Source organism: Pezoporus flaviventris, unplaced genomic scaffold (genome assembly GCF_033815535.1).
Source record: "Pezoporus flaviventris isolate CSIRO_AGI_PZ_B2104156 unplaced genomic scaffold, CSIRO_AGI_Pfla_v1 ptg000013l, whole genome shotgun sequence".
In the NCBI taxonomy this organism is placed as follows: Eukaryota; Metazoa; Chordata; class Aves; order Psittaciformes; family Psittacidae; genus Pezoporus; species Pezoporus flaviventris.
The window spans coordinates 3,659,028-3,682,697 of NW_026892561.1; the positions used below are offsets into that span (position 1 = coordinate 3,659,028).

Sequence of the window (23,670 nt, forward strand, 5' to 3'; positions counted from 1 at the left end):
AGTTATGTTCAGACTTTGGAAACTATCCATAGAGTCGTAACTGGAAGGCTTGTGTGAGGAAAGAGGCAGAGCAGCACCCCACAATGCAGATGAATGACATTACTGTAGTTAGTTGTGTCCCAAGAGATGCCACAGTCTGCTGTGCAATATGAACAGGCTGTGAAAGGCTTCATCCTGTCCTGTACTTAACCAAATATACTCATGAACTGTTAGATACACTAATGAAGCTTCTTTAAAAAAGAAGAAAATAGAGAGGAAAAGCATCCAAGCATCTTTAAAGGTGGTTGTGGCAGACAGATTTACATTCTTTTATTCTGTTTTGTTGGGGTTTTGTTTTAAAAAAAAAAAAAAACACATTAAACAGAATTAAGGCTTTGTCTACATCAGAGATTTGCTCTGAAGCAACAGAATCCCTCCAACTGAAATCACCATCCCACCGAAGTTCAAAATAGCACTTTTACACTGCATCTCATTACAGACCATTCCCAATGCATTACTACCCAAACCAATATCAGATATTCAACTGCAAACCAGAGCATGCATGGACTAAGACCAAGGAGATCCTCAACTGCAATAGGGAGAAGTCAAAAATCCTTTAGTATTTGGTGGTGATAGCATACATCTTATACCTGACACTTCTAGACCTTCCCTGAGATGTCACAAAATAAGACATAATAGGTAGATGGCAGAGTGCAGATAAGTTTTTCACCACCAGGAAGTCATTTGGGTTCACTAATCTGACAGGAGGAAAATAAGAGCAGGAGCACCCATTTCAGACACTTGAAGAGTATAAGCTGACTCACTGAGGGATGAGATAAGCATCAAAGCCACCAAGTCACAACTGCAGAGCACACGGCTGCAAGTGGAAAGCAGGAGGGAAAAGCAAAGCAATCCTTTTTGGCAGCAGCAGATGGTTAGATCAGACCTCCTTGAGCCAGAAACATGGAAACACACACCGCTGATCACGAGGCACGCCACATTTTCGCCTGGTTTCAGCTTGTGGTCTGCTGCAGAGATAGCCCCAGAGCCTCTCCTTTGGCCTTGGCTGCATTCACTCTCGAGCAGTGCCTGTCAAAGCCATTATTTTTAAGTGCTGGAGCAGAATCCTGCCTCAAATCAAGTTAAGCAAACACAGATGACAGTTTTGCCATGTGCCAGAGATGTGCACACCCCAACACAGGGCCACCGGTGGGTTCCACTGGTACCCATCCCCAGTATGGTAAAGGCCCCAGGAGTGGAATCACTCCTGCGCAGCAGCACTTTCTTTAGGAACACAGAAAGTATTCTCCTCTCCCCAGAAAGGCTGCAGAAACCCAAACAGCTTAAGTTGCCGATGCACTGACTCAGATAAACTCCCCTGTATTTATAAAAAATGCCTTACACTAACAAAGGGACAGACAAATTTCCCTCAACCTACAGTACTCTTCAACATTTGACTTGTTACCCTGAGATGGAAACACTTCTCTGATCCCTCAACACCACCAGCCTGTTTGGTAGCATCTTCTACATAGCTGTTACTACCATTTTCCCAGTTTTTGCTTTCCAATAAAAATACCACTGTGCCAGCAGCACTGCTTGGAGGAATCTCCATCTGCGCGATCCAACCAGAGCAAAGAACACACTGACCCCAGGATATCACGTTCAGAGTCCACTGCAGAAACTCCTGCCAACACAAAGGCATGATCCAATTCACTCGTTAACCAAGAAGTAATTGGTCATTACTCAGCCACAGCACATCCAGGAGACGCAGAGACATGAAGTTCTGCATGTTGCAGCCGGGAGCTTGGAAGTGTGGCCTGCACCACGCTGGAATCCAGCTGGTGGCATACCTGCAAGATGGATTTAATAGATCAAAAAAAAAAGACAAAGGATTAACACACCCTCCTTTCCTACTTCAGCCTAAAACTATAGTTCTTTTCTCCTCAGTTTATCGGCTGAGAGTAGGTGGCAGCTACATAAAGACACTTCAGGAGAAGCTATATATAGGGGGAAGTGAACTTCTCTCCAGGAAGCTCTAGATCTAGGTCATCTTGCTTCTTCTGGGAAGTATGAAAAAACAGGTTACTCACTGAACAAGAATATGGTTTGCAGAGGAAAACAAAGGTTACTTGAAGCATGACATTTTGTGTGAATAGTATGTTTAAAAATAAAACTAGTTAGTCATTAAACACTATCTCTAAACACCTTGACTCCATCTATTGTAAACCAAGAAACCCACTGTATTTACAAAAAGAATGAGCACTCTTCGGTAAACTTACTCATGGTAGTTTAGCCACACAGTAAAACAAATAAAACTCCAATTCTTTGAAATTCCAGAGAGTTTGTCTAAATTCAGACATCAAGTAAAATCCCTCCTTCCACCTCATTTTTGGTTCTTACAGATGACCGGCTGGAAGGATTATATACAACCCAGCAGAGTTCCAGGCGAGTCATCATAAGACTCCACTCTGATGGATTAACTACCACATTACCACTTTCAGTTGAGGGTGGATTGGGAGAGCAACCGAGCATATCACTCAGGTTTGGGTCAAAGGCCGCTATCTAACTCAACCCAGGGTACCTGGCCATCATAACCACTGCAGCATCACGCGGATGCCATTAGCTAAAAAGGCGTGCTTCTATCAGGGCAGGCAGAGGACTACCCTTAGGCAGGGACAGACCTTAGGGTAATACTACCTATGCAGCACTTCTTACTAGTTTCTGATTTGCAGATCCCCCAAAATTGCCAAGTAGAGGTGTGAACCTGTGTTGTCAGTTCAGTGACTACAGGGATTTTATCAGCTCTCGTGAGCATTGCAAAAATAGCCCAGAGCTCCAGAGACTCAGGAACTAAGAGGTGAAAAAAGCACTAACCTAGAAAACAATTGACAGCTAATTTAAATTGAGTAGTTTTGCCTGAATTTTAAAAGTGATACTGTTTCCTTCCAAGAAGGGCAATATACTTTCAAGTATGACACTCTCTATTAGACAATTCACAACTGCCCTAAGGTCTCCAAGTATATAGATTCAATATTACAGAACTCTGCGACACTACAGCAATGACTTGGTCATATTTCATAAGCTAAACTGAAGATAAATACATGCAACTGCAATACAAATCATAATACCTAAACACAAAACAAAGGGAAATCCCCAAACAACAGAAACTGGCAACAGTAATTAAGCAAGTACTATTACAGAGCATAAAGTCTTCTGGTGTTAAAATATTAATTTCAGTGTCTTAACTAAACCTGAATTTAGAGCATTAGTTTGCTGATCTGAGACTTTTATACAGTTTCCACTGAATACAGTAGGTAACTGCTTTCTGTTAAGCAACAGTACAGACCAAACCAGTTTCGCAGTTTGGTACTTCTGCATTAAAGCAATGCTTGCACCTGTGCTCAAAACCTGAAAGCAATTAACTTCTCTTTCTGCATTCTAAATACTATTACTTTATTCAGGCAAAATAAATACTGGTCTCAATCTACACTGCAAAATTATGCTACGTTTGAACCACAGATTTCGACAACCATATTAATAAAATGCTGTGATAAACGTTCAGTGCACAGAACAAACTCTGTATCTGAGTTTAATTACAGTGATGAATGAAAGTCAGACACGGGCACCATCCCAGAGTAGTCATGCATTATACTGTCCCACAGATACTGAAATAACAGAATCTGATGTACTCTGATCTCTTAGATAAGTCTCCCACAGCTCTGAAACAGAAAGGGCAAGAGCACCCAGCCTCATCCAATTCTGCAACATTTGCACACTGACTCATGAGAGATTTGTATCCCCCACTACCAAGATGCACCTTAGGGGAATAAATCAAGTCAGATAAATATTGCTCCATTTCCTTCTGGCTAGAGCTTGCATACAAATCATCGGGAGAGCCATGCAGAGTGTTAGTGGTGAGGACTACAGGGAAACCTTACAGTCTCTACAGAACTACTGTCCAAGTATATACAGCTATATTACAGATATATTTCTGGGTTATAGTCTAGTCTGTCTTTTTTAATCAGTTTTGCCCAGACAAAGATTAGAAACTGGCAGTATCTAGTAAATTTGATGGTTTTAATCATGGCTGCAGGATAGCAGATTCCTTGCTTTTGTCCAAACCAGCACTGACTGAATGATTTTTGCTTACCACTGGATATTCACACAGCTTCATTAAATTTTATTAGTCATAAACCAGGCGTTTCCTTGATGCTTCTGGGACCTTTCTCAGCAGTCCAAACTCTAATGGCACATGGACTAGCTATAATCCCAAGCACTGGAAAACTCAGCATCGTCAGCCAGCTGAGATTTGTCTTTGATTGAGAATGAGGCTGTGCCTTACTCATCTTCAAAGGCATTTTGGCCTTGGAGTTCAGTGAACTACAAAGAAGAACTGCTTCTGAGCAATGCCTCTAGAAATGCTCTGAGTGGGGAAAAAGCAGAGGAGAGGACACAGAGGACTCTCCAGTGTCCAAAAAAACATGATCAAGGGAAACAGGTTCAGTATTGCAGGGATAATAGTCTGCACATTCATCACTGCATGCTGGGGCTAAGGGAAGAACTGAATTTCCTGAGTCACAGTTTCTTTTATTCTTCCAACAATTTCAGTCCTCCCCGGGGCACCTCAGGTCTACATCATCCCTAAACTTAAACCAGTGGCTAAAAACAGAGGCAGGATGAGAACGCACAAAACCCAGCCCAGCCTTTGATAAAATGCTATGCGTGCACACACGTGTGTGAGGCGTTCTGGTGGATCAGCAGAAATGCCCGATGCAATAAACCAGCTGGTTGTGATTTGGCTGACGCAACTGCGGTTGGAAGGACGGTTCTTTTATCTCCTCCTCCAGTTGCTGCCCGCATCTGCTGTTTGTCCGTGTCACTGCGCGTGGATCGTGGCCCAGCAGCTTTTATGCCACCGGCATTCTGACTTTCTTCTTGACTGATGAGAAACAGAGCGGCTGGCGGATTCCTACAGAGGACTGGTAAATAAAACAACCGCTCTCTAGAACCGTTTGGCCTCTTGGAAATTGTTTCATTAGTTCATAGGAAAGTCATGGTTGATTTGCTTTAGTCCATTCCACAGATCATTATCTCTTCAAAACATAAAACTACTTTGTTCTCCATGGTTCAGAAACTGAAGTCCAGATGTACGGCCAGCAACAGCTGCACATCCCAGAAATGAGCCAGTGGTACGTACGGGAAGTACAAGAGCTTCCTAAACACATGGTGGTCCTAGATTTTTGGGGAGGGAGGTACTGCTTGTTTGGGTTGGCTTGCCTGAAAGAACACACAATCTCCCAGCATAATGAGGATTCATCATCCTGATTAAGCAAGATTTCTTATTACCATCTCCATGGCCTCTTCATTCCTACTAATTGAGCATCTGGAACATGGGCTGCCAAATAAGTGCTGAACTCTCAGATTCCAAAACAGATTTTAGGAGACTTATCTGCTGCCTTAAACAGATCTCCCGATAAAGCTCCCTCTTTACATCAGCAGGTTTGTTGCAAACTCCTGAAGAGGTTCATTTTGTAATGGAGGAATATTATTTTATCACAATCAAATTACTGTGGAACACTTTACAAACATGAATTAAATTACCAAGCATGCCTGCACTAAAGATAAAGTTTATTACTCTTTTACTCCTTATATTACCGTAAGGAAACTGAAGTACAGACCAGTGATCTGCGAAAAGCTACAAACTGAACTATGACTGACAATAGCTTAAGCTAGCGCTGCTAGAGTGATTTTTTCGTGGATTTTGTTTAGTTTCATTTTGGGAGTGGGAGGTTTTTTTGGTTGAAGTCCACAGCGCAGTTTTACCCAGCAAGAAGCTACACATGACTCTAGCTCTGCTGGGAAAGGTCACTGCTGCAGCTGCCCCCTCAAGAGGCTGGCAGGACAAGAAGATAGCATCTTCTACAAAAGTGTACCCTACCTTCAGGAAGGACACATCTTCACTTCTGAAACCTTTACAATGTCAGGGAAAATATCTCTCATAGACTAAATCAGGACTGAAGCTTGCTTTGCCTTTTGAAGTCAGAGAACGGTGACTTTTCAGCTTTTTCCCCTGAAGAGGTTTTATTCTAACTCAGCCATGACATCCCTAAAAACCTGCTCATTTTGTAATTCTTTGGTCTCTTAGAAACTGTTTCATTAGCTCATAGAAGTGTCACGGCTGATTTGCTTTAGTCTATTCCACAGACCATTACCTCTTCAAAATATAAATACGTTTCTCTCTGCGTGCCCACAGGGAGGCAATAACAAGGACATGCACAAAGACTGGAAGACAAGTCTGTCACTTGCAAGTGGTGTTATTTTTAGTTTCTTGACCTTACATTCGGCAACCAGTTTGACTAAAACCATTACCAGAGTCCACAGAAGTGCTCATTAAACCAAGCTTCTTTTCTTTGCTGATGTGATGAACAGGGACACAGGAAAACAGGGATGGGCCTTGAGTAGCATCTTGATCCAACTGACAACATTTCTTGCCGAAATCCATGTAGAACAGCAAGCAGTACCGAAGCACAAATGTGATTATAAACATTCTCTTCTTTATTCCTCTTGGAATAAAAGTCTCCTGGCCAGAACGGTTAGGAACAGAGCTTTAACAACCGCCGACTCAACAACAGACAGTCTAGAAACTGTTCTAATTTTCATAATAGAAAGATGATAACACAGAGATCTCAAACATCAGCATACACTTCCCGTTTCCCACTTTGACCAACTGCAGTCAAAAATCTATTTTAAGCAAAGAATTACAGTAGTCGTTAAAAACTGTTTATGAATGGGTATTTTCAAGACTGAAGTTATCTAACTCTGATATCATCTGATACCTTTTATCTTCAGGTTTGCCTTCCTTCCTCTCTTCTCCCCTTGCCCTCCCCAGGCACCAATCAGCCAGCCTGGCAGGTTTTGCTGAAACCAGCATGCATTAAGACAGGAAATACAGGTGCACAGTTTTCTCTAACTGTTATCAAGAAAGGAAGTCAGACTTAGCACCCTCAGGAAGTTTTCCACATAGCACTGACTACCAGAAATACAATTCTCCAGACTACTTGCAAAGTTCTTCAGACATGGAAGGAGTAAGAAGTGTCATGGAATATTGTTTACTAGCCAAATAATCTTGAATGCTATCACAATGAAGTTCATTGTATTATGTATATTTCATTACTGTCTGAATAAAAGAACTGTATATCCCTATATAGACATTAATAAATTATTGATTTGCATATACAAGTAATTTATCAGAACTGCACCATAAGACATGGGGGACTTACAGACTTTTCGAATGCAGTCGTCTAAATTGTATCATACCTGTTTATCAGGAATTACTTTATCATTTAGTGCTTTATCTTTCCTCAGTGAGAGATATTATTCCAGAATTCCACTCAAGCACTTGTTCATTTCTGAGAATGAGTTATATAAGTTAGCTTAAGCAATCTTATTCTTGAAAATACGTAAACAAAAAACGTCACTGTCTCACTCTACCATTCCTTATCCACTCAGAAAACTCAACGTCAGCTCCTCCATCACTCTCTCTTCTCACTGAAGCTGATCTCCATCTAGGGCAGTGCTGCCAGAAGGCACCAGCCAGCAACACACCAACAAAGGCACACACTTTTCTGAAGCCCTTTGAAGTTTCCACCAGACTGATGAATTGTGGACTGGAGCAGTGCTTCAGTTCACATCCACAAACGTAACTGTAATTTATGCACGTCATCACTGAGATGTGGAGAACAAGCAGAGAAAAGAGCAAGAGCTGCCTAGGCAATTTTTAAATAGACTCATTTCTCTTAAATGAAAGTAAACTTACTCATTTGTTTGCTTTTGTTCATGGATAGCTGTCTTTATGTAATGTTTTCCCACTGCAGCTTTCCTCCTCTTATGCTGTTCCAATATATAGCAGTTCTGGTTCTAGCTTTGCAGAACCACTCAACGTTAAATTATAACATGTTATACTACCGTAGTCTTCCTTCTTGTACAATACGTGCAATAACAGATCATAAATCATTTCATTTGTGGCACAAGAGAATTTTGTATGGATGTTTCTATAAATGAGTGCAACTCCTATATCAGAATTAATTTGGTTTGCAATTTATAATGATACTAATTACCATGCCTTTGAAAAGACAGCATCAGAACATTGATGTAATAGATTATTTGATTCATGATGAGCATAATAAAAGGGTTTTTTCCTCTGTTGAGCAAAATATATCCAACACATGCATCCCCAGGGGCACACTGCACACAGAAACTCAGCAGACTATTTCAAGAACATTTTCTGACTGTTCAAAATGGGGATTTCTTCAGTGTCTTGGATAAGCTCACAATTGTGCTCAGGCTGAGAGGATCCCAGAGTGTGACTAAGTAGGGACCCAGTGCACCATCATCACAGGCTGCTGTGCCACCTCCCTGAACTGGGGTTGGCTGGAACAAAGTACAACAAGACAAACAGATGGGGATGAGGATACAGTGCTTATTAGGTTAACTGAGGTTACACTCAGTTAACAGAGGAAGCCCAAGGAAGCTATTGCAGTAGCCTCAGTTTAGGAGAGGCCTTGAGACATCCTAAATCGCGCTTTCAAAAACTGCGGTCCCCAACAGCTTCTGGAATGTTATGGGAGCACAACACTGGGTTAAGCTCGTGTCTGTGACATCTCTTCTTATTTTGTGCCTACAGCCTCATCAAAGGAATATCCAGATGAAAAGGTTTTAAATTAATCCCCCCACAAAAAAAATCCATTAGATCCACGGAAACATTTTATCTGCATGTGTAAGACAACACAGGGTGGTACTGAGCACTGGAGCACACTTTGGATCTCTTCAGGTAAAGTATTTTCTTAGCCTATCTGCACATCAACATATCAAGCATGCTTTTATGAGTTCAGTATCAATACCAAGAACATGCATTTATGTCTCACACTTTTAGCTTATTAATTTAGCAAGCGGTATACATCTTTTTCAGAAGACTGCAGTATACTTTGTTCACAGTAGTACCTTGTAGAAACTTAGGGTGAAAAGATGTAAAATGTTCTGTGCTTAACTGAAATTCCAAAGTCTGATAAACTGGCAAACTATTTCCTGCAACTATTACAGGACTATTTAAGAACAGAAATGGGAAACAAGGACTAAGAAAAGGGGCACATCTGTTCTGCAAAATAAAGTCTAAGAACTACTAGAAGTAAGATAAACTAGAAAAAAACAGTGAACTTTTATGGAAAACCAGCAGAAGGCATATTGCCAACAGATGGCAAAGAAGTTGTACACAGAAAAAGAAAACAAACTTGAAAGCAAACTCAATTCTGAGGGCTTGAGAAAAAACAAAACCAAGGCTAACTCTTTCTTCATCACAGATTCACTGGTTAAAAATGGAGTTGCATGTGCTTAGCACTTAAAAAAAAAAAACAGTTGTAATTTCTGCGTTCTAAAATGGAGGCATCCAAAATTAGCATCTGCCTATGAAAATGTTGGTCTACTTTTGAAATCAATTCCTTTCTCCCCGCCACATAAATACACTTTTTTTTTCCCTTTGGTGTGTTTTAATTATTTCCCATGTTAGCCATTAAGCTCCATGCACTAGAAAATGTCTGCTGCTTTAATGGACCACTTTCTCATTAACTCAGATACCTGTTTAAAAAGATGCTTCCTCTGAAGCCTTTCTGCTGTAGCTTGCAACATGTACTGCCACAGAAACTGAGAGCAGAGACAGGTATATGCACCGCCTCTGAAGGGAAATTATATTCCCTGCTGCTCCATGTGCCCACATTGCCAATCCAGTTTTCAATCTCCCTTTTGGAAGCAGGAATTTCACACACGCAATTCAATAGCACTCACTGATAAAAGAGATTTGACATGCAATACTGAAATGATTATTGGGGGCGCATTTTGTGGTTAGAAATCAATAGCTAAATAAAAATTACAGCTTAATAAAATTCCCATATGGATACCCATGGCACAACCCTGTCACAGAAGATGAACAAGCGTTTTAAATGTCAAAATAATACAGATTTTCTACAACTGTGTATCTTCACCCAACAAGCTTTCTTCTCCTAGTTCTCATACCTTGCAAGATCTACCCAGGAAGTTGACACATCACTGCTGCAAACCTGAGCAAAGGAAATATACCAGATTTTATTCTCTTCTAAAATACATCCACTTTACAGCTGAAATTTCAGTAGTTCAGTTTCAAATTGTTCAGCTCCCAGTTTCCCCACATACACTGCTAAATGCCACAGATTTTCAAATGCATTTTATCCTTTTCTTTCTTTCCTAATGTCTACATAACCACTTTAGTTCTGGTCAAGACACTGTAAAAGAAGAAATTCTCGCAAACGAGGACAAAACTCCTAAATTCCCTTTTGTAACACTGAATCCAAGCTGCCACTTGAAAGTTGAAACAAGAGAGTGACCTGTTGCTAGCACAACAGCAATAACAGAACGCAAGTAATTGTTTGATGTTTGGCTTGTGCACCTTGTACAATTCTCAGATTTGAAATTATACATCCCCTCAGCCGCAAAGTGCATGAAATCCTGCATAATATTATAGGTAAGGCCCTTTTTTTGCCCCCAGTCACAAACCGTTGTGTTTAAAAAATCTGTGGAAAAAATAGCTTTGAATTTGATCGAGACAGACACAAATGCTACCTTACAGTGAAACATTAGAAATTGCTAGGATCAGCAAAAGGTTTTCAGGACAGACATGGAGATGTTCGAGACAGCCAAGTGCCTGTGGGCACATCAGATGCTACACAGCTCTATTCAAGCATGAGAAGTTTTGCTATGAATACACTCATTCGATAATAGACACCTGTAGGTTCATTTATTTTATTGTCTACTATGTTCTCAGTCAATCATCCACACTTATGAACAAGAAGTTCTTCACCAAGAAAAAAAAAGCAGTAATTAAACAAAAAATGAAGGAAGAATACTTATTTACACCGAAATCCACACGAGAAGGCAGAAGGCATATACTTAATTTGTGTCTCTTATCAGAGGTAACAGGTAGCTTTCAAAGGGGGGAAAGGGAAATAAACCAAATTTACACAGCTGCCTAGAATCACAGATGTAAATGCAATAAATAGAACAGTCAAACTTTATATGTCAATTCGACAAAAATAGGATGCATTCCTAAACTGCATGGACAATTCAGGCTTAATTTAGAACACCACAACCATTAAAAAGTACTTAATCTGCCACCAAGCACTTTCTATTTACTGGAGTTCAGCAGACTTAGTTCAGAATTCAAGGGGGGGGGGGGGAAATCCCCACATCATGAAATTTATTCTAATGACAAGCTTTTGCACCCAAACAAAACCAACAGGCACACACTGCCAAGCAATACCAGCACAGCTTCACTGCCCCAGCCAGGGCTGCTATGTGTGAGGCTTCTCTTCAGCCTTTATAGGGCTTCCTATCAGGGCTGTAATTCTTGAACTTGTCAAAGCATTTGTAGATTACACGTCTGCCCGACTAAATGCTTCCTGCAATTTTGTTAATTACATGTCAAGGTCTACAACTACTGAATGACTCCCATCCTAGAAAACAGAGAGCTCTCCTGTCACCCTCCAGAATTCAAGTCTCAATTGATATTCTTATAGATTTCTCTGGAACATATCCCATTGTCATGGACTGGAAAATACTGTTAAGATGTGCAGTTATACCACTAGATTATTATTTTCCTCTTCATTTTTAGTGCTGCACAACCATTTACTGTAAATGGCTTGTTTCGGGCCATAAGATTCTATGATATACATTTCTATATATGGGAACAGAGATCATGGAATGGTTTGGAAAGAACCTTAAATCTCATCCAGTTCCAACCCCCTGCCTTGAACACTGCCAGGGATGGGGCAGCCACAGCTCCTCTGGGCAGCCTGTTCCAACGTCCCATCATCGAACCACAAACAGCAGGCAAGTGCAGCCCCAAGTTAATCTTCCCCTTTCCATGGCCATCCCTCCGAGAAGCGGCCAAGACCATCACCACTCCACACCAGCGTTATCCTCCACTGTGAGGAAAGCGATATAAGGAAATACCGGGCTTTTTTGTGCGGTTGGTATTTTTCCCCCGTCTGACTCGTCATAAAAATGTGGATTAACATTCTCAGCGACGGGGAAAAACCCGAACAATGGGACATACTTCCCTGCGGGTGCCCCACACGGCCGAGGGAAATAGGATCCGCTGCGCTGGGACAGTTACTTACTAGGGGATCAGATGCTGCTAAAAATACGGGAGTGGAGCCCAGGCTGCGGCGAACCCGCCGGGACAAAGCCCGGGCGGTGCAGGCACCCGCGGTCCCGGTGCCGGAGCGCCACCGAACAGCGCACCGCCAGACAGTGATGTCACCGCGGGCAGGCGACAAAGGACGCGGCACCGGACGGACCGGCCTGTTTCCCCCCTCCATCCTCCTCCTCCGGGACCCCGCGGCCGACTCCCGCCCTGCAACGGGCCTGGCCCGCCTGGCGCTCCCCGCCGGAACCTCGCGTCCCGCCTGCCGGGAGGCCCAAGCTGCCAGACTGGAGCAGACAAAGCGGCTTCCCCCCCTCTACGTGTGAGCGGAAAGGGAGAGGTTCGGGCGGCCGCCCAGCGCAGGAGCGGCGGCGGCCCCGGCCCGGCTCTCAGGGCGAGCGGCCTGGCGGCTGCACCGCTCCCCTCTCCTCAGCGTCCTACCCAGATCCCCGCCGACTCCTGTTGTCCCCCCCGGAGGCCACCGGCCTCCGCTCGCCGCGGCGGAGGCGCTGCCCGCCCCCTCCCCTACCTGATATGGCGGCGGCGGCTCCTGATCCGGCTCAGCCCCGTCCCCGTAGCTGGCCCTGTCCGACTGGGACTCGTGAAGCAGCGAGATGTCATCCGAAGTGGGGGACTTGAGGCAGTTCCCCATCTTCCCCCCGGGGCACGGGGCTCCCCCTCCGCCGTCTCCTCCTCCTCCTCCTCAGGAACGGACCGCCAGCCCCCGCCGGCGGCGGCTCCGCGCCCTCAGCCTCCCCGCCGCAGCGCGCAGCCCGCAGCCGCCCCGCCGGGGAGGCTCATGCCAGCCCCGGCCCTAAGCGGCTTAGCAGCAACAGCAGCAGCCCAGCCGCCTCCCGCTTCGCTCCACAGCCGCCCCGACCCCCGAGCCGGGGGGGGCGGCAGGACTGGCCTCCCACCCCCCGGAGGGGCGGCGTGAGGCAGCGGGCTCCGGTGGGGTCCGCCCTCCCCACGGCAGCCCGGCGCTGTTCTGCTTCCTGGTCACCAGCTCCCTGCGCACTGGGCTTTGTCGCACAGGCCGCCCTGGCTCCTCCTCTTACTCCTCCCCACCGGGCCAGGTTAGCAGCCGCGAAGCCCCGCTTCGCCGTGCCCAGCCCCACAGAGGGGAAGCCCTGCCCGCCTGTGGCGGGGCGAAGGGAAGCGAATCGGCGGCACGAGCCGCCTGCCGTCTCCTGTGGGGCGGCGGAGCTTCCCCCCGGCCCCAAAATGGTGGTGCCGCTTGGCTCCACCCCCGGAGCGCTGTGTTTGTGTTTGTTTTCCGGGCATGGTGGAGCGGGAAGGCCGTCCCGCACCGGCGGAGGGCGGGCGGCGGCTGCAGCTGCAGGGACATCCCTGTCCTCGGTACTCCGCACCACCCCGGGTCGGCTTGTGGGGTGTGTAAGGCCAAGGGGCCTTCCCCGGTGGGTGGTACGCCGCTGGGTTGTCGCTCAGGGAGGAAAGGAGGTTCCCCTGGTGCTTACTGCTGGCATTACTCGAGTGGGCTCGTTTGTAGTTGTAGGGGCAAGGCATTGACCTGCGAGTGTGGAGCGGAAAAAGCAACAGGCACGTCCTGTTCAATCACTTTCGGGCTTCTGAATGTGCAGCCATTGAGGATTTTTATGTGATAAGCAGATCATAGAATCACAGAATGGTTTGAGTTGGAAGGGAGCTTAAAGCTCATCCAGTTCCAACCCCTGCCACAGGCAGGGACACCTTCCACTAGAGCAGCTTGCTCCAAGCCCCTGTGTCCAACCTGGCCTTGAACACTGACAGGGATGCGGCAGCCACAGCTTCTCTGGGCACCCTGTGCCAGCGCCTCAGCACCCTCACAGGGAAGAACTTCTGCCTAAAATATAATCTCAGTCTCCTCTCTGAGATAAAGCATGTATTGCACTCCTTTTTTTTCTTCATGAAAAGTTTACTTATGCTTGCTTATACATAGTGATAAATGCAAATGTCATGAGAGTGAATGCCCCTTTCACTGCATGAGCATGCTAGTGCAGACCTGCACAGAGGGGAGGGACTTTTTTTCATTTACAGGCTGATACTTCAAGTTTTCTTTCCAGCTTTGTCGTCTGGGACACTTCCTCAAAATCCTTCCCTGGCTTTCGGAGTCACACTGGGACAAGTATTTCCAAATCCTTTTTTTTTACAGCATTTTTTGAAGTAAAGTGAATTCAGTGTGAAAGAGAACAGATAGACACTACAGTCTGTAAAGAAGTACAGCAAAGCTACTTTTTATCCCCAAGTTTTCTGCTGATCCATGTCAGTCCTGGTTTGCACAAGAGCTTCCATCTTAAGTCAAATATCTAGAAACAAGATAATATATAATATCTATAAACCAGACCCAGTTGTTCAGAGGGTCATAGTTGTGACCTTTCCTTAAGCATTTGGGAAGGCCTGTGGTAGACCTCCATCTGGGAGCAGGCTTTTTGCTTATTATCCCTATGAGATTTTTCCCAAAGATTTAATTTTATTACTGTTTAGAAGTTTTGTTTTGCCACTTATTGTGGATCACCTAAACAGCCCCAGTGTAAAATGTGTAGCACTAGAAATCTCACTGTGGCATTTATGGTGTTCAAACACAGGTTTGGGCTTTTCTAGGAAACTGAGAATAAAAATGGTGCATGAATTGTGAACACTGCTCATGCTGGAGAGGTTTTGCAATGGATTACTGTAAAAATGAGTGTGGTACATGACTTGGTTGTTTGGGTGTTTATGCTATGAGTATGTTGACTCGGTTTAATAGAATTAGGCAAGCAATCATTGGAGAGGATCCAGCAAACCATTGCCTCACCCAGTCGTGATTTCAAGGTTAAGGCAATGTCAGAGCTGGCTTCTGTGAGAGCCTGGTGGTGAGACTCCAGCTGTGTCACTGGTATTTTCAGTTGTGCAGTGGCAACATCAGAAACAGGATTATAGGAAACTAGAAAGACTTCTTTATTCAGCTGTCATTTCATGGTTTATTCTCTCTGTGGAGCTTCAGCCTGTGTCGTTGGTATAGCTCAGTGTAGATCACAAGTGTGTGTTGCACTGTGCCTTGCAGTCCTGATTGTGTACAGCGTGGAGGCCCTGTGGGAGCGTGTGGTGCCTCTCTGGTGACTGGCATCCCAAGATTTCTTTTCTCTGGAAACCAGTGTGGAAACATGGGTCTCTGGTGTGCAAACATGGGTCTCTGCTCTCATCCTGATATCAGGACACTGCTGGGATATACTCTGGGATCCCACAGTATAGATGTTGTATTTATTTATCTTGAGGCATGTCTTCAAGAGGAATAGCTGCTAAGCCCAGTTAAAATGTACCCATTAGTAGGTAGGGTGCTCCAAGTCTGGGCTCCGTTCAAAAGATAGAGACTTGTCAAATGCTGGAAGAGATCTACTTGTCATGGTGAACTCACCAAGACCTAAGAGGAAGCAGCAGTTCACATGGGGCTTTGCAATATGACAGACTTAATTCTGTGAGAAAACCTATGAGAGCTCCAAACCTGTGAGAAAACCTGTGAAAGCTCCAAATGAGCAAGAGTTATTACCAGTCATTACTGGGTTCTTTGAAGTAAGGACCGTTTAAATCACTTGTTTTCTAGGCTGTTCAATTCCGTCATCATGTCAGGTAGGCCATTAATAATGTTTTTGCACCACCAGCTCAAAGTTGTGCAACAGTCCAGGAGATGGAGAATGGAAAATTTCTTGTGTTCAGAAATGCACAAATGTTGTCTTTTAATATCCCTGCATATGCTCTGGTGTGGCTGTGAGGCTACTCCTTTTGCTGCCGCTTTGAGACAAGAAAAGCAGCTTGGAGACAAGAAAGCAGCTGAAGAGCTTTTCAAGGGAGACTGCATTTTCTAGAGCCATGTAGTGGTTTAGGGCTGCATAGATACTACTGGTAGAAAGGATGAATGCAGGTAGAAAAAAAATGCATCAGATTAACACCAATACAGAACGGGCAACCTAAGTCAATGAAACCTTTTCTTACCAGTACACATTTAAACAACTGACTAAAATCTGTTGTCAGAATGGAAATGGGGAAGTCCGAACTTTGACAGCGCACAGGATTAATGTACTAATATGTCTCAGTACAACAATGTGATACACAGGTGTGTTCTAACCACTTTTCAGCAGCTAGAGTCTTCTAAATGAAATGTGTTTTTAAAAAATAAAGTACAGACTCATTAAAAATGTTTTTTAAAAGGTGCAAACAGTGGAATGTTGATGTTTTAGAGGGGTTTGATCTGAGGGCAAACAAGTTCTATAGTGCTGTATTCTTATGGCTTGTATGAAGCAGCTGGAGATGAGGGATCTTACCAAAAAATCCCTCTATTTTTGAGTTTAAAATCTTAAAACCACAGAGGACCTGAAAAGTCTTCCTTGTTAATAGTTTCTCTGCAAAGGTGACATCATAAATTGCCTAATTTATAGATAAAAGACCCTTTGGTGACTTCATTTTACATGATCCATGGTCATCTTATTGTTGGGCAACGTTTTGGGTGTGCTTAATGTGTCATGCTCAACAAAAGTTTTTGAAAGACCTTTTCTGTCCTCAGCATGGAAAAGTTTTCTCACTTCCTTTTCTTCCATCAGGCTCATTTTCCCAGCATTTACCATCTCTTATTATGTCTTATCTTTCTTCTGGATAAGATTGTTTTCTCAATCCATATACAGAAGCCCAGTTAAATTCTGAGTGCAATCTTTCCATGCCATGGTACCAGTAGGTTCAGAGATAGCATTGTTTGCTAAGGTAGTGTTGGTGAATAAGATGCATTATAATTTTAAAACCTTTTTCTGGGGAAAAAAAAAAGATCTTGTATTCCTCTAGAGAATGGAAGTGAATTACATTCTTCTATTGTATATGTGAATCTGATTATGGGAATGACTGAGTTAATTTATATGGTTGTAAGGAACATAGCATCTTCTAAAAAGCATGTGATTATTTTTAGTTTTGTTGATTTTAGCTGAACCATAGACATTTCTCGGTGTGTATTACAATTGTATATTGTTTCCAAGAGAGAGAACACAGCACTAGAAGGCAATTATGAAGCTAATACATTTCCCTGAAATGTATTTTGTGATGCAGCATTTTCCTCATGTTTCTAAAACTTGCTTAAATTTCTGCTTAAATTATCTCAGTATCATAAATACCACTTATATCAATTCATCCCAAAGATACCATCTTGTTAAGGATATGTTTTCCGTAAATAAGTTGCCTTTCATAATAACTATTTTCCTCAGATCCAAAATGCTTTATCACCAAGGAGCCTACCTACTGAGGCACCTACACTGTATGTCACAAAGAAGAACAAGGAGACATATTTTGGCATTTAAAAATGCAAACAACAAAGCAGACAGTCATCATACAGAAGTAACCTCTTCAAACAAACCCTCTGTCACCCAGCTTCATGGTGAGTTTTGTGTAGGAGTCAAGTTTTCTTTTTCCCAGCATACCACGTAATACCACAGTCTCAACTTCAAGAATGATCAGAGATCAGTAAACATGATCCAAGAGGAAAGACTGAAAGAATTGGGGTTGTTTAGTCTAAAGAAAAGGAAAGTGTTGGGAAACATGGTAATGATCTTCAAAAATGTGAAAGGTTTCTCAGCAGTGAGAAGGAATATGTTTTTCTCTGTGGGTCTAGGGCAAGAGGTGATGGACTTGGAGATTTAAGGTAGACATTAAGAAATCATTTCAAACTGCAGAAGTAGTTTAGCACTGGAAATTATTAGCTGAGAATCTTGCTTTCTGGAGGCTTTGAAGGGCGGATTGGGTCAAATGTCTCAGGAATGGTTTTAATTGCAGTCGATAATACACAGATAACCTCAGAAGGTTCCAGACTGGTTTATACTGTTTTGTTTCTCTTGAGTGACTTACAACAGATGCATTATTGCTGTGTTACTTTAATTCTGCAACAGTTAAGGTAATACCCAAAATGCTTGTTCCTCTTTGAAACAGAATTGGGGCATTTATCATTTATCCAATGTGAATATGCTTTCTGCTGCACAGCTTAAAACACCTCTTGTTTACCTTCTCCTAAGCCTTCCTGGTTTTCTGCTTTTCAACCTTTGTCCTGTACCGTAAAATCTGTTTTCTTCCTATAGGTAGCTATAGGTCTTCTGCAATGAAGTGATAAAATGATGCATTGAAAGATTCATGGGAACCTATGGAGTGTGATCCTCTGACATACAACCCTGTCCCAGTCCAAGATTACCTATGTCTTTGTCATTCCTTGACAGAAAACTGTTGAAACTGTTTCTGGATGCTGAACGATGTCTGTAGGTACTGTGTTCTGATTTCAAAATTTTTCCTACTATCTGAGATTCCTACAAGTCAAACTCTTCATTACATGTCCTGCCTGTGTTGTTGAAGTTATTTTAGATACCTGAAGACACTTATGCTGCTTTATTTCAGTCTTTCCATACGAATCATGATTTGTAAGTGTGCCATATGTTTCACTGTCCTGAAAACTCTTCATGTGGTCAACTTCCTCAGTAGACATCCAAAGCTGGATAGAGTACTGTAGTTAAAACCTCAGTGTTGAGTAAAAATGTTATTTAGTATGTGCAGAAATGCCATTTATCAAAATTAGTGTCTTTCCTGTTTCATAATACAACAGCTTTGATTTCAGTTTGTAGTGCACTGTCAGTCCATATCCGTCTCCATGTAATTCCTGCCTATTCAGATTTTCTTACTTTGTGCTTCTCCAGATGATTATTCTGAAGGGTACTATTTTGCTCTTCCTGTTGAAACTGTAGTCTGTGACAGCTTAGCTGGCTGAATTGCAGAAGACAGGTTATTGGAGATTGAACAGAAGGAATGTGAGGAGGAACTACGGAAGATTTTGTGTAAAAAGTATTAGGTGACTGCCTCTGGCACTGGGGAGGAATTAGTCTTTGGGAAATCAACTTTACCATCTGGCCAGAAGTGTTTCCTCTTAGGATTCAGTTTTACTTTTCAAATAGTCCATGTGTGTGCACCCTCCTCTTGGAGGGAGAGCAGGCTGGAAGTTCGTACCAGTATTTGCTTTTTCGTGCTCGAGCAGCTTTTGTTGTCTGATGGAATACTGTGCTTTCTGGAAAAAAGTTACAGAAAACAACTATGTCATGCAGAAAGCAGAATGATCATAAATTAAGTCTTCTTGATTTCTCTAGTGCTATGAGAAGGGATACAAGAAGGTAGTCGTACAGTCCCAGTTGGTCTGTCCTGGTTTTGTTGTGTGGAGATTCCTATAACACGTGAAAATCTTGATTGTTTAAGCTTGCTTATATGACGAAAGAGGAGGAAGGCCTTTTTTTTCTCAGCAGAAGAAATCACATACTGTTTAAACAAACACTTCCCACACACTGTACCAAGACAGCTAAAGGTACTGTAAGTCTATTCCTATATTTTTTTAATGTTTCAGAATTATTGTGTCTAGGAATAAAATTTCTCTTTTAATTTATTTTGAAGTGCATACCTCCAATTAGTTTTTGTAAGGGCAGACTTTTCCCTCTTTCTGTTAAGTTTATGGAAACTACATGCTGTGGAGATACTTCTTTCACTGTTTTTTTGGAGGTGTTATCTTAACAGGAGCATCCTAACAGTGGACAGTCAGGCTGCTTTAAAAACTCATATATTAAGCTACATATTCATTTCGGGATGTCTAAACCAACATACACTTCGGGTGTGTTCTGGACTGCGTGCTTTTCCACAAAAGCTCCTGTAGAAGACATTACAGAATCTCTGCAAGATGCAAGATGATTATAATGGTATGTATTGCCTCTGACTCATGAGCTGTATACCAACACAGCGCAAGGGTTAAGGGCAAGATAAAATCACTTACTGCTGTTTTTGTTTCCTGAGGGTTTATTGTTTTTATGCAAGAAATGGAGAGTGGAGTTCCTTTTGTGAGGACTGTGCCAGAGTTTGAAAGTATGGGCTAAAAGTGTTTCTGTCAATTGTGATGCCATTCATAGCTTTTGTATCAAAATTTGGATACAAAGATCTCTGTTGTAGAAGCCCCATCTTGTGGACAAGCAATCAATGACTATTTCAGCACAACTGAGATTTGAAATATTTAGAAAATCTGAAGGTATTTTGGTATTTTGTAGCAATAAAGTGGAAAGTCTTCATATTGCTGGACAATATGGAAACTTCATTCATGTGTAGAAATCAACATATGCTTTTTGAAGACTATTACCACAGGTGAGAAACAGTGAATTACAAAGAGGTGATAAACAGGGACGGAAACAAAAAAATTGTCCCTAGAACTCTGGTTTTAGTCTAAGCCAGCTAAAACACTAACAAGTCTTGAATTCTCAGAAGAATTTCCTTTAGCATTTCTATAGTATAGTATAAATTAGCCTTTGGGTGGCAAAATCATATAAAGGCTGAAGTATATTCGTTGAAAAAATGAAGACAGAATGGGAAAGTATGCATGATAACTGAATCTGGAAACTTTGAGAATATCCCTCCAACCCTAACCATTCTATGATATACTTGGTTTCAGCACAAAGTAATAGAAAAGGGCAACAACTCCAGACTCACTGAGATGACGTACTTGACAGGAAATCATTAGGTAGGTAAAAAAGAGTGTGAAACAAGCCTGTGATAAAAGCTATTTTCAGATTTCAGTATGACATTAGTAGAATAAAATATATATTCTATTATATAATATTCACTTTTTGTTACATAATATGCACATAGGAATTCTTTCTGTCACTCTGAAGCAATTGGGTTATTATATGATAGTTTTCTGTTTCTTCTATATGAAGAAATAGAAAAATATGATAGTTTTCCATTTAATAATAAAGGCTATAATAAAGTAGCCAGAAAGTGTAGCGACATCTAGGGAAAGCTTGGCAGAAGTGCCTCCATGCTAAAGCATCTGTAACTCCATTTTTTGCTTTATGGGTTGGCATTTGACAGCTATACTCCGTGCAAAAAGAATAATGTCTTGAGCAACATAACCTCTTTAGAAGCAAGCATAATGAATATGAGAACATGATCTTTATTTTAAGGTTTTAGAATGATCCCCGTAGGAGTTTGGAGGGCTGATAGTATTGAAAATCTGCTCTTGACTAAATTTGCAAGTTAGATCTGTGTGAATTTTAAGCAGGAGATGGGTTCGTGCTTAAATCCAATCTGCTCTTCAAAAGCCAGTCAACATCTCTAACTGAAAACGTAACCATTTTTTTTTCCTGTGAAGGTAATGTCCCCAGGGAAAGTTTGTTTGGTGTGACTTGCTTGGAAGGAATGACAAGAGGAAAAAGGAATATGGCATGTGAATAGGGTGCTATACCAGCCCTTTGTTGGGAGGGGAACAGAGGTTCCTATTCCTCCAGGCAGATGTCTGACTAATAACAGTGATTAAAAAAGAGACGAAAGTTCATGATCTGGACATTACAAAGCCAGGAAAGAATTTCCTAGTTCTTATCAGGAGGAGCCTGGATGAAATCTTCACTTTAAAGCCATATCAGGTACAATATATTTTAATACTTAAAATTACCTCTGAAAGTAAGTGTATATCTGCCATTTTACAGTTTAGTTTAAAATAACTGTTTACTTCATATAGATTTTCATCCTTCAGTAATCTGGGAATTTCATAGCCACAACTTGTTCATAACATAAATAGATGTAAAAAAGTCATTGTTTTTAACCAATTAACAGATAAAACTGTAAATGCGCATTACCAGCGTATTATTAAAACAGTCTCAGAAAAGCCTGCGGATGCTTAGGAGTTCCTCACTGACTCCTTTTGTTTCTCATAGCAATCCAAAGAAATAGAATTCTGTATTTTGGTCAAGGGCATCTTTGAGGAATTGTCCAAGCCAGGGCAAAACCTTTGAGAAAGATGCATATTCTCAATTGTAGCCTTGGTCTGTTCCTTAAGGAAGGGAATATTAAGCCTTTAGCAATATACAGGACTAAATCTTTTACCTGAGAGTAAATTCTGCTGGAACCAGCATATGCAATAAAAATACAAATCTTTCTTAGTGTGAAATGAAGTCATGAAAGGAGCTTTGTTGCTCCTTTCTGTAGAAGGTGTTTCTTCCTCAAGAGACAGGGAACACCAGATGCTAGTTTGACCCTCAAGGGAGGAGCATATGAAGTGTGAACAGCTACTTAAAATTCCCTGCACTTAAGCAATAAAGCATGAACAATTCAACAAGAGGAATACAGACACATTAGTGTGGTATGAAATCTAGAGAAGAAGCTGTAGCCTAGGAGAAGAAAATGAATATGTAAAGTCTGTAATAAAAGGGTGTTGGGAAACAAGAATTTATTCCAGAGGTGTCCAGGGAGGGAATAATGACTATTCCACCGAGTACATTCATTGTAGTACAGAGAAAGGGCAACCTCTGGTATGAAAGACAGCCTGTGTCCTTACTCTGAGCAGAAGGCCCTAGAAAAAGGTGGTATGGGTGAAAGCAAAAGTCTGTAAAGGAGTATGAGACACAGGCAAGCATTCAGTGGTACTTTTCATATTGGATTGTATTAGAAACTAAAGTTGCTTTTATATGCCCATATCGGAGGAAGGAAACTGATGGCATCAAGACGCTGAAGAGTAATCTGTTGGACATTCCCCTGCTAGTATGTACGATAAAACATTCAGTTGCAGTGTATCATAAACAGAGGGTTAATTGCTAAAGTTGCAGAGTAATATGCATCTCTTGTACTAATAGGTTTTTATCAAGAAGATACAGCTCAGAGTTTAAGTGTAAATTTGCAGTAATCCACTGCAGAAGAACTGTGTGGGTGTATAAAATTGATTTGAAAAGGAATGAAGAGGTGTGAATTGCTACTTTTTAAAGATAAAAACTTAGTGCACAGGTAGGTCATGTGTACTAAGCACATGAAAACAAGTCTTCATCATTCTCTCTTTATTATGCATATTTTTGTAAATGTTTTCTTTGGTCACTTCTAGCCTTTCTATTATTAAATCTTTGCATATTAGATTTTTATTGATATAAAAACGTTAAGAGATGTAATAATACAGATATATGAAGCGATTTAATATTAAAAAGATAGATTTTCAATGAGCATTTGAAAGCAAGACTTGATGTGTTATGTTGCTACAAAATTCAATATATGCAGTTGAACTCTGAGCACTTGCGTTTATAATGTATGAAGGGGTTCTCTTAAAACCATGTCTTCATTATGTCATTTGAATTCCAACTCTGGTATGTAATTTTAGCATAGTACTTTCTATCTGATTTTCAGCAGTGTAGGTTTTTGCAGCTAGGTGGGTCATGCTTTGAGCGGATTCTTCTTTTTAATCAAAAGGAAGAAAGCTTTTGCTTTACCTCTTTATAAACTCACCAGAGCCACTCCTTCATACCAGAGTTCATGTTTTATTGACCAGACAGTGTTTTGTCTTGCAATTAACTTCTGCAAGGATACAGTGCTGTAGAAGCTATTAAAGAACAATACTGTTGTTACTGTAATATTTACCAGCATAATTATTTAAAGTATACGTTTCATTACTTACGTTTTCA

General features: G+C 41.8%; 1 protein-coding gene across 1 annotated transcript in view; it reads right to left on the minus strand.

The window, feature by feature from the left end:
- RNF11 (ring finger protein 11) overlaps window positions 1-12,870 on the minus strand; it is a 33,230-nt gene extending 20,360 nt beyond the window's left edge. The window contains exon 1 of the mRNA XM_061451254.1: window positions 12,738-12,870. Coding sequence (XP_061307238.1) covers window positions 12,738-12,860 — 123 coding nt within the window. The 5' untranslated portion in view covers window positions 12,861-12,870. The remainder of the gene's footprint in view (window positions 1-12,737) is intronic.
- Between the last annotated feature and the right edge of the window lie 10,800 nt (window positions 12,871-23,670).